The sequence below is a fragment of the Stegodyphus dumicola genome, chromosome 4, assembly GCF_044657685.1.
Source record: "Stegodyphus dumicola isolate Sdum_Otavi_A_Nest chromosome 4, ASM4465768v1".
In the NCBI taxonomy this organism is placed as follows: domain Eukaryota; kingdom Metazoa; phylum Arthropoda; class Arachnida; order Araneae; family Eresidae; genus Stegodyphus; species Stegodyphus dumicola.
This window is the reverse complement of record NC_140771.1, coordinates 23,579,229-23,591,665: the sequence shown is the minus strand read 5'-3', so window position 1 is coordinate 23,591,665 and position 12,437 is coordinate 23,579,229. Positions and strand designations below refer to the sequence as shown.

Sequence of the window (12,437 nt, the reverse complement as noted above, 5' to 3'; positions counted from 1 at the left end):
TGGACTATTACTTCGGGTTAGAACGGCGACCATTACTTCGGCTTCCCTTCACAATGCATCATAAAGATAGAGGGCTACTCTGGTGCGCCGAACGACAAAGCTGGAAACAGGAGTGTCACAATGTTGTCTTTCCAGACAAGTCCTGGTTCTGCCTGCAGTATTCTGATGGCCATATACGTGTCTGGAGGCTCCAAGGAGACTGCTTTTCACCTGCTTGTATTCGGTATCAGTATTGGGCTCCTGCACCTGGTGTCATGGTTTGGGCAGCCATGGGGTGCATGACATGCACATCTCTAGTTGGGATTGACGGTAATTTGAACGCAGATCGGTGTATTTCTGACATGTTATGTTCAATAGTTGTGGTCTATCTTCTAGGCCTGCCACACGCCATCTTCCAACAAGAAAATGGAAGACCACGTGTTGCTTGTTGTGTTCTGACCTTCCTTCATACACAAGGTATTCGACTGCTGCCCTAGTCTGCACGGTTACCAAATCTGTCACCCATTGAAAACATCTGGTCGTGGGTTGCTGAGAGACTCGCCCGCCACCCCTCTCCAGCTAATACGGTTGATGGAGCATGGCATAGACTTGAAGCAGCATGGAATGAGTTGCCTGTTTCTGCCATGCAACCCCAATTCGACTCTTTGCATAACCGTGTAGGGCCATTTAAGCTGCCACAGGTGGCAGCTGTTTTTACTAATTTCACACTCCTGTAAACTACTCCCAAACTGCTTACAAATTTAATCATTTTGTCTTCATGCTTACTACAATAGATATCATTTTTGTATTTACCTTCCTTCATAGTGTTGCAATTTTAATGGCCAGCAGTGTAGTTCATAGAGCCTTAAAACTAAAACATCTTAATATTGCCAAACATTTTCATGTTTGACAATATTAAGATTGGCATAAGTTGCATCTGTCACTTTGGTAGAAGTTTAACGGAACATATATATTTAATTTAATTAAATAATAAGCATAAAAATTACGGATGTAGCACATAAACAACTTAAATAGCTTATCGTAATGTTTCACGGTATTATTTATTCACAGTATTGTTTTTACCCATTGTTTATTAAACGGGAGGATTCCTAGAAAAAAGAGCCCCTTCTGAAGCGAAGTCCCACCTAGCTATGGATACAATGTTGCGGCTACGCGGGATTTTTTCAAACCTGACTGAAAATGTCTCGGATCCCGGGTAGAGACAACCAATCAGACGAAACTTCTGCTTCTGAAGGATAACGTGATACCAATCTGAGCGATAATCGATTACTGTTTGGCGTTCAAGTCTTTGTAGTAAGTGAGAACGGTAATTTATGTGTGTTTCCCAGAATTTTGCGGGTTCTGAGAATTGTCCCTTTCGACGTCAAGTCCTGTGTAGCTGAAACATAATGTGATTGGGACTTTATGGAAGACAGGTCCCTATATCAATAATTTTTTCAAAATGTAAGGGGGGAAAACAGATCTTATGTCCTTCATTACAAAAATCCAGCTTATCGAGAATTAATCGTGTTTACATGAAACAGTGGCTGAGTTCTTGTGATTGTGTTGTGATGTCTTGAATATCTGTTATAGACACTAAGTGAAACTTTTTGGCAATAGTGTATACATGCTAATAGTATTAAAGCTGTATAATGGTATTACAAAGGTATCATTTATTTATTTTTTCCGGGAAATTCCACTCTCCCCCAAAACAAAGTTCTAAAATATTCTGTTTACTTAAACTTTCCATTTAGTTGAAACCCGGATAGATGGGTTTCTACTATATGCTCTTATGCAATTAAAATGGTTGAAAATATAAGCTGAGTATACTCTTTCGCATCAGTCTTGATGGAGCGTAATATCTTATATTCACTCACCTTTTTCATCTGCAATTAATTTCTTGAGATAATCCAACTAAGCATGAAAAGCTGTAGGAAGATGTGTGCTGTTTTTTAAACTGAGGAGAGTTTTAAATTGTTTTATATGCATTATGTCAGAAAGCTTTATTCTTTAAAAGACAGTTAAGTTCCCTTAAAGGAAATTTATTTGAATGAAATTATGCAGAATGAAAGTAGATAAAAGTGTATATCTTAGTAGTGATTGGGAGAACTGCATTATTTAATGAAAATATTTATCTTTGCTTCCACTGTTTGAAGATAGCGTACTGTATTGATGTCATTTATGTAAGTATGATTTTCTTAGAATCCATTTGAAGATATCCATGATACTGAATATCTCTTGTATATGTGAAAGATGTATTTATAGATTTCTCTTGATTTAGCATCATAATTTATGATGGTATTTGATGTTCATGTAATAAATATTTCTTCTGTTAATAGTACAATTATATCCCCTGCTCCTTTTTTAAGGTTCACTTAATTCTTCAAAATCTGCTGGGCAGTCTGATAAAGACAGTGATTTGGAAGAGTTTGTTCCTGAAATCTCAGCTGAACTTATAAGGCAGCTATCACTGAAGGAGGATGTCCCAGAAGTACCAAGTCCCGGTGTAGTTTTAACTGATTCTTTAGATCCAGAAGCTCCTATTGATGAACATTACATTAATGAAAGTAAGCTTTTGATTTTAAATCAATTTATTATTATTGCCAGTAAAGGCATGAAATACAATCTTATACAAATTATGAAGAATTTCTTAAAGCTTTGTTGCTAAAGTATATATTTCTGTGATTAAGAATGTTTTATTATGCTTTACTTACATTTAATAATGTTAAAAAACAAACGACATATTATGAATTATGCAGGGTGTATGAATAAATGGTGCAATTTTAAAAATTAATAAATCAATGTATTACTTTATATGGGTAAATCTTACAGCATAAGCAGTAGCAACTGTCCAAGTTTTTTATGCATTTCTTCAGTATGTGCACCCTCGGTCACACAACTTACATTCACATGATAATCAATATCTTCCCATACTTGGTGTAGCATATCCACCGTGACGATCTACAGTGCATGCTTTATTCGACCATAAACTTCCTCGACATGATCATTGCCGGTGTATAAAATTGGTCTTTAACAAACCTCTAAAGAAAGAAATCACATAGTGTTAAATCCGGTGAACAGTGTGGCCAGGGCAAAAGGTTTTTGTCTGCTGTTGCAATTAAGCATCCAATCAAGCATTGGTGAAGAATAGGATTAAGAAGCTCTTATATATTCATGTGAAAATGGGGTGGAGCACCGTCCAATTGCAAAATGTAATCATCATAATTGGTGTTCAGCTAAGGAAACGACCAGGTTTCCAACATGTCTAGAAATGAGTTACCAATCATAGTTTCTTGTTCGAAGAAAAATGAGCCATGCACTTTCTCATGAGATACTGCACAGAAAATGCACTCGAAACTCACGCTGCACTGTAATTACAGATCTGGACACCTCAAAATGCAGCAAACAAAAAGCCTTTTCCTATTGCTGTGCAGCTTGGAAACTGTCGCTGCGGCTGCACAGTAAGCATGGCAAGCAAACAGCAGGTAGCACATGAGAAACTTGGACAGTTGTCAATGCTTACGATGTAGGTTTTACATGGATAAGACAATACATCAATTTTTTATTAATTTTTAAAACTGCACCATTCATCTATAAACACCCTGTATTTTAAACCAAAATTCTCTGGGTTCTTTAAATTAATTTCACCTTTATTATTTCTTGATGCATTTTATTTTTGAAAATATTTCATATTTCCTTCAGTGGAGTTCATATCAGGACTATTTTTGCGTTATCCAGCCAGCATTTAATATCCTTTAAAAATAGAATTATTGTTGCTTATCCTTGCCTTTTGAAGACCCTGACATTAACTATTTGGATTACAGTCTCATCAGAGAAACCCAAGTTATTGGCGAAATATATCAAGAATAATGAAAAAAGATTTCTCATTTAGGAAGCAAATGAGTAAAAGGCTTTAAAAGATTTTAAAAAAGTGTAAAATTAGTTTGAGTATAAAAAATAGTTAAATTTTGAATAAATGCCTTTTTTTTTCAGGTCTAGTCCATGAGGTTTAAATTTAGGCCCAAGAAAATCAAAGAAAGCATCAGCTTAAGTTTCTGTGTCATCTACAAGCTTTGAATCTAGTTTTCAGTTTTTTTGGGGGGGGGGTGCGGGTGGGTGGGGGAGTACTTTTTTTCGCTGATATAGCATAATGTTCTCACATCTGTTTTAATTGTGTGGATGATAATCTATGATTTTTCAGACTCATTTTTATAACTTTCTATTCTTCAGAAGATATCTTTTTACGTAAAGATATCCTAAGATTTTTACCTAAAGATGTTCAGAAGATATCTTTTTACCTTCACGTTTGTCAAAATATTTTGGAAATAGATTTAATTTTTTGCTTTCTTTCTCCCTCTTTTTTAGGAGGAGAGATTGACACTTGTGGTGAAAGTTTTAATTTTTAACAGCATCTGTTTGTTTAAGATCTTTTATTATTTTTTTTGAAACATATCAATTTGTCTCCTCTTAATTTTGTATTAAAATCATTCTTTTTACTCATTTAACTTATCAGGTAAATTGAGTAAAATAATGCAAAAGTAAATAATCTAAAGATTGAAATAAATAAACAAAACTTAAAGAAACACTAGTAAATTAAAATGAATGAACAAAATTAATTAAATTTAAATATTAAATTCATTATAGTAGTAAATTAATGAAATACTGCTAACTGTTAAAATGAAAACAATTTTTGTAAAAGAAAAAGTGTGTAATATAATTTACATAATTGCAAGCAGTTAAAAATATTTTCCATTTTTATTTATTAAATGAAGTGTAATAAATTTAATTCATTTTAAAAATTGCTGAAATAAAATGCAGGTGAGAAAATTTTGGTAAAATGTGTACATGATGAAAAAGTAAAAAATCTATTATATGTTTCACAAGACTGTTACTTCACTGTTATTGATAATGGTTTAGAATGAATAAAAAGACTTGAGTTAGTCTTTTCTGGCAATAATCTTTTCTGTGAGCTTTTATTTGTGTATAAAATTTATTGCTAATTTGCATTCATACTGAAAGTAAAATTTGTAAATAGGAAAAATATTATGCTTGAATTTTTTTCTTCCCCCCCCCCAGGTGATGATTTTTCATTATATCATGGCCTTGGTGCTTTTCCAAGTGTTGAAGAAGAGGGTGAGAGTGAGCTTGAAGATGACATTTCTGATGACATTGTGCCTAAGTTAGAGCCTGAAAATAATGAAATGAATTTTGTAACATCTCATTTCAAAGAGGACAGTTCTGAATCAGAGAGTGATGTTTTCACAGAAGGTCTTTCATTTAGCAGAACTCAAGAACAGGAAACAGCAGCAAAAAAAGTCACTAGCCTAGAGAAGGATAAAGTTGAAACTTCAGTAAGCAGTGTACCAAAGCCAAAAATTTCATCATCAAGTGATTTAGAGGATGATGAATTAATGGACTTTGAAATCTTAGAAGAATCTGATGTTATGTCTTGAAAATACTACCTTTTTGGGCATTAATTAGAACATTACTGGCTAAAATGTTATGCCGTATACAAGGCTTATTGTGTGATTTGTGTTGTCTTTCATTTGTTTTGTTAATTAGTTTTGTTATTTAGTTTGAATTGTTATTTAGTTTTGTTATTTAGTTTGAATGTGAAATCTCATTATAATAATTTTTTTTTTAAGACTGAGCATTAAATATCATTAAATATTGCAGTAAATACCTTCATTGAGTAAAATTAAATCACCTTCTAAATTTTTTTGTCCTTCTTATCTTCCCTTTGTTTTGCTCAATAACTAATATTAAATTTCCATGATATTTTGTATTGCTACTGTTGTTATTGAACTGATGCATGTTTGTAGAGTGATTTGCTCTTGAAAAGAGGCCATATCATACTTTTCCCAAATAAGTTGAATCTTTTTATTTGAAATCAGTGCCAAGTAAATTTTGTCAATAATTAAAAATTTCTCAAGGTTTTTCTCTTCAATGAAATAATAATAAAAATTTTGAAGAATTTTCAATTACTGGTTGTCAATAAAAATTCTTGTTTATACAAAAAGTTTTTGCCTGAAATATGTTTGCATGTTGTACTTGTACTGCAGCACCATGTTGGTTGAACTTTGTCAGATCTCGGGAAATCAAATTACAGTTTTTACATGAAGAAACAGCCATGTGTAAGTTAACAAGACCTTGCAGGACATTCCTGGTAGTCACCACTGAGTACAAGTCATACATTCAGGGAATTTTTCATCAAGAAATATGTAGGATGTGTCAGTTCATGCTGAAGTTACTTATTCATGGTATCAATTTAATTCAGACATGTAGATCAAGCCAATATTACAAACTCTGCACTAATTTGTTGTAATAATGAATTTTCACAATTATGGTTTCTGTTCCTTTGTGAACACCTGTGTGACATTAAAAATAACAAATGTTCAATTAATCAGAATGATAGTAGATGATGAAACTTATAAGAACAGTATTGACAGCCTTCAAACAAAAAGCGAAACAAAAAGAAAAAAAACCCAAAATTTTGCATGTTATGAATAACTTTGTATATATATATTAAGAGGGGAGGGGGGGGAATTGCTGAATTTATGAGATTTTCAAAATTTTTCTTACATTTTGATTTTATGTTTTTGTAATATTGACAGTACTGAATTATTTATTATATTGAGATTTCATCAGGAATTTTATTTTCATCAGAATTTAATAAATTGTACATAGATCACTTTAGAACAAAGATTAAACAGTTCAACTCATAAAATGTCGGAAGCGTAAAATTCTTTTCTTGCTCTGAGATGTTTTGTTTTATTCTGTTCATAAATAGTCTTTGACTTATGATAGTTTGACTCAACATTTTCCAGCTGTGTGATGATTTCTGCAGCTACATGTACTGCTGAAACTGCAATCAAAATTTTGATCATGTTCCAAGCTTGCACATAGCCCAGTTATAATACGTTCAGTGTATATCATCAGTAAAAGCACTAATAGGTAGGTAGAGGATTATAATAAAGTACATAAAAAAAAAGAAGGAACTAATTGTACACTCAGAAATTGATGTCTTAATGAAAAATATCAGCAAGTACCTATATCCTTTCTAGCTGACATAAGCCTCATTAAAAAAGAGTGAAATCTTGTTTACTTACAGCATCACTACCATCCAACAATAAATTTCAATGCTTCAAAAGTTTTTTCTTTTTTTGTAAAAAAAGTCCAGTATGTTTTCAGCTGTTTGCGTTAATGGTGAATACTTGCATATTTGTACTTAGCCCTTTTAGTGCAATATTCAAAGAATATGAGAGGGGATTTGGGTTTTCAGTGAACTTTCAATTTACAAATTGTTTGTTTTATGAACTATTGCAGTGGTCTAGGAAAGTATCCTATAGAATTAATTTCTGCTGTGTTTTGTAAAAAGTATAATTTCTCATTATACATTGTCTCTTTTTTGTGATCTTAACTTACCAATTTCTTTTTATTCTTTCTGTTTAAATACTGAAAATTAGGGAATGGTAAAATAAAATGTTCTAAAATTAATTGAAGAATGAAATTTCCCAAATCTTGAAACCCAGATTGATGAAGAAAAGGGACTGAAATTTGCCAGGGTGGTAATGAAGCCAAATAATAATATTAATTATTTTGATCTCTTAACAAATGAAAGTGAATGCAAATTTAATTTTTTAGTGCCATTTTCATTAATGAACAGCTATTGATTTTATAAACTTTTTTTAGTAGTTTATGAATTCACAAAATTGAAAGTTCACTGCATTAATCTTCTGAGCACTTTTAACATTCGCTAGATTTATGTTCAATAGATAAAATTATTAGTTTCAAACTAAATGCATGTAATATATTAGTTATAATAAGTATGTTAATTATGATAATATTTTCAACTTATTAATGGCATATCAGAATGAAAAACATTATAAGTCAAGGAACAACTTTTCATTAAAATCGTTATTGTAGTTTTTTTCCCTCCCCCTTCTTCTTACGAAAGACTGTATTGCTAATAAATGTTTATTAAAGCAGTCGTTGCTCTTGTGCTATTATTGAAAACTGAAGCTGTAATATTAAAATTTTCTGTGAAGCATTATTTAATGTACTTTTTTGTTATATATTTGGTTTCCTGTGATATGTTGTTTAGTTTGGGCTGTATGTATGTATGTAGTTATACTGGGAATACTCAGCATTCAGATGTGATAGTCTGTTACTTTAAAATAGGCACTTCATAGGCATAACGATCCTCCCTTCATTTAGGATCATAACTTATATGAGCGCAGAGGGATTTAGAGGATTAAGAAATTAGAGGATTCAGCCTTTTTTTTTTTTTTTCTCCCTGCAGTAGTTACTAAGAGTCATGATTTAGAGGAAGGAAATAGCCTTGAAATGTCTGTTCTAAGGTAACAGACTGTAGTTAAGATTTGTGAATATATTGAGATAAAATGTAATGATACCACATATTTGTATATATTTTCTTAATCATCATCTGACAGTTATCAAACAGTGATGTTTTATTATTTAAAGAAACTGGAGAGTAGAATGTAGTTATGAAGCATAGTTTTGAGAAAAATTTTTTAGCTATGAAGTATATTGTTTGGAATACAGTCGTGTTTAAAATGTGATGTTATGCTGATTTATGATTATCAGAATGGAGTCCATATGACACTGTACTTAAATTACACTGAAAATACCGGTTATATCCCACTGGTCTTGTAAATTGTTGTGATGAACTTGTTTTATAAGCATTAAATATGAATAAGACTCAAATCTTTATTTCTAATAGTATCTTTGATAAAGCACTTTTGGGCCTTAATGTAATGTATATCTGTGTATGATGAATTCTTGTAATATATATATATATTTAATTTATTTATCATTTTTAGTTTTATATCTTATGAGCCATTTCTAATGTATTTAGCATAAGGTGACCAGATTTTAACATAACCAGACATTAACATAAGTGAGACACCATTGAACCGGGGGGGGGGGGAGATTCTTGATTAAAAATTTAGTCTACATGGAGCAACACAAATTTTCATAGAACGCAAAAATAGTATTGTAATATATATTTTTTAAATTTCAACATAAGTACAATTTACAAATATAATACATTAAAAAATTACATATAGTATTATTTTATTCTTTGGCATATTTCTCATTTGAGTGAAATCTTTTAGTAGATTGCTGTTGTTTTTTTGTTGAATAACTTTTCAACAACTTGTGATGTACAAGATCTGAAGAAATGATTGTGATTATTAGCATGAAAAGACATAAGTCCTTCTGCTAATGCTAATTTCTTTTCTTCGTATCCATAAATTGTTTTCTGAAAGAATCCCTGCATTTTGAAAGAAGATGCAGTAATATTTAAATATCTTTTATGTTTCTGTGTCTCGGAGTGCTTTGAAATATTCTTCTAGCCGGGCGAAATAGAAAAATTCACTGTTACATTTCTCACATTTTACAATGTGATCGCTTTTGTTTTTTTTTAACAAAAGGAAATTCACTTCTTAGATCATCTTTGAATTTGCATCTTCTGTTTGTACTCATTATGTTAAAAATCTAAAGAAGTAATTTTTTATAAATTATATTATAAATTTTTATCTATATATATTGCTTAAAAACACAGTAAGTAGGTACATAATTACATGAATATATTTTATTGTTAGTTTAAAAATTAAATTAATTTGTTTGTTATAAAGTAACTATATTTTAAAAATTATTTAAATTTTAATCCTATAATGCTTTCTAAATAATAACAGTTTTAACTTGTATTATTTTTCCTCTGAATTTGCCGTAACGCAAGTCGTAAGCGTCACATTCAAGACTGACGCTAAACCTTTTGCCGCCACTATAAAATATAAATAATAAGAGTACTGTCTGCTAAATTCAAGAAAATTTATGTGTTTGTGGAATAAATAAATTACATACCTAAATTATCTGAATAGTTGATTTGTTGACATCACTTGTTTAACTAGCACTAGCACGCAGTATGATGTGTATTGTCTGAGAGACAGTTCCAAAATATTTTTTCCAATGCCAATGCCAAGAAATGCCATTAAGTCCAAACAACGGTGGTCGAATTTTAACAACTGATCAACAATGCGAACTTTGATAAGCAATTCTCAATAATCAGTTGTCAACAATTATTTGTTATTATTAAAATTTAACATTATAAAATTATCAAAAAGAATGTAAGACATACTATATCCTGACGAAGTAACCACATGGCCGCTGAAAACCGTATTCTCCCGCCGTTCCCTAGCTTATCGTGCATTCTTTCCAAAAATCGGGACTTTTTTAAAACGTCGTGGGGCGCGGGACAAATTGTTAAAAATCGGGTCTGGTGAATTCTCTTTAAAACAACTTTCCAGTTTCAGATGATTTTAGTCTTCTGTGGAGTTGATTATTTTGTGTGATGATGCTAAGTGTTGATATTTATAATTCTTAAAATACTGGTCATTTTTAGTGGTAGTCATCTGAAAGAGGTAGTTACCAGCAGAAAGTTGAATATAGCAATACTCCTTACTTTCTGAGGGGCCCAACAGGAGAGGGCTCATTGTATTCAGTTGTTTGAAAAATGTTATTTTAAAAAGAGTTATATCATTAATAATTATATGTTCGATTTAAACTCATATTCACATGTCATAATAAATTGTAACACATCAAAAGGAGGACATCTAACAGGTTTGCAGTTAAAATAATTACAGCAGTATCTAATTTAAAAATATAATTAATTAATTTAAAACTCTTTTTTGAGTAACATTTCTTGAACTAGAACCATATTGTCATTGATTAAAGGAAAATTACTGAGTACCCCAAAATATTTCATCTTTGAACATTAATAGCAGTCTTACTAATAACAGCATTAACATTCTTGGTGACATCTTTAAACATTAATAGCAGGCTTACTAATATAACAGCATTAACATTTTTGGTGACACATTACTAAAGTTTTAGATGTTCAAAATAAATGCCTTTGGCAACAATATGTCATCTTCAGTGCTGTACAAAAAACTGATAAACTACTAATATGATTTCTACAGAAGAGTTATGCTAATAGTCTCAGTTTCATGTCTGATGTCATCCAGTGACTGCAGTTTTGGTGCACACAATTGAAAGTGTATTATCATCCCCATATTCTTTCATTGTAATTCTCTTTTTATTCATCAAATCACATACGATATCATTTTTCTGAAACTTGTCACATAATCTCATAACTGTTACATTTGATTATGAAAAAGTCTAAAATTCTGTCCCCCATCATCTTTACACATTGGACATATTTTTAGTTTTTCAGTAATACTTAAATTCACTTACAATGCTTCAAAGAAAATGCACTTACCTCTGATATTATAAACTGATGCCTGCCTTTTCCCAGGCTGTAACAGAATGTCTACATGTGTTCATATGCATTATGTGGACATTGTAGATTCAAATACAAAATGTCCATTTAAGTGATCTTTAATGCCCTTTTTTGTTGTTAATGTTAAAAAAGTGTTCTTATTTTGGTATACTCTGTATTAAGTTTTTATTTAAAAATAAAACAAAAACTAATACAATTAGTAGTATTTTTTGAAGGAGTAATGCTTTAAAGTAATATAAGTAATTTTTTTATGAGTAATAAATAAATTTGTAAAAAAAAAAAAAAAAAAAAAAGATTTAGATAGTTTCATTATTGTCAGTTGTCTCAATAAGGAAACATACTGATAAAATTATGAGCATACCATATTCATTTAGATAAAAGCTGTTTACTTTTGAAAGACCTGTTTATTGATCTATATATGAGAAAGACGAATCATCATCATTCACCCCCTTTTTTTATGGGAAATATTAAGATTTATTTGGTCAGAAAAGCTACATTTTCAATGAAGTTTACTGTGCCCAAAATTAAATGAGATAATTCTGAAGTACAGATAAGAATGCTGGTTAACAAAGAATAGATATTAACAAAGAATGCTAATTATCCAAAGTGCAGTTCTGTATTTTAATAAATTGGTGTAAACTTTAGGGATATAATTGTTCACTGATTTATATAACACATACAGTGCATTTATGAAAATGTTTACAATTAGCTAATATTTAACCCTTTGCAGTCGGATTAAATTTGGAGATGGGTATCGTACTGGTCGGAATTAATTTCTGTCGATAGAGCAGGGATATGTAACACACAAGTTTACGATGGATAAACAAGATTTAGTAATTCTTTTGTGAACTTTAGATATATCTTTATTCAATACACTAATCTAGTGGTATGTTTTTGTATAAAAATTATGTTTTATAATTCTCCTTCGTGATATTTTTCAAAATACTCTCCAACATGCAGGCCAGGTTTTCAAGTGCATGTATCGCAAAAATAATTGGTTTGGTGCCTTCCTCCCTTAATCTTTCTGTTTGAACATACACTACAATCTTTACTTTTTACATTTTCACAATGCCGTAATTTATGCAGTTTTTCATTAAGTCTTTCTTCCTTATCGGAGGTCTATGGTCTTCCTGGT

At 31.0% G+C, this 12,437-nt stretch overlaps 1 protein-coding gene across 1 annotated transcript in view; it reads left to right on the top strand.

The window, feature by feature from the left end:
- Window positions 1–11,595, top strand: part of LOC118186589 (reticulophagy regulator 1-like) — a 38,106-nt gene extending 26,511 nt beyond the window's left edge. The window contains exons 7-8 of the mRNA XM_035356696.2: window positions 2,349–2,546; window positions 5,056–11,595. Coding sequence (XP_035212587.1) covers window positions 2,349–2,546; window positions 5,056–5,432 — 575 coding nt within the window. The 3' untranslated portion in view covers window positions 5,433–11,595. The remainder of the gene's footprint in view (window positions 1–2,348; window positions 2,547–5,055) is intronic.
- The last annotated feature ends 842 nt before the right edge of the window (window positions 11,596–12,437 follow it).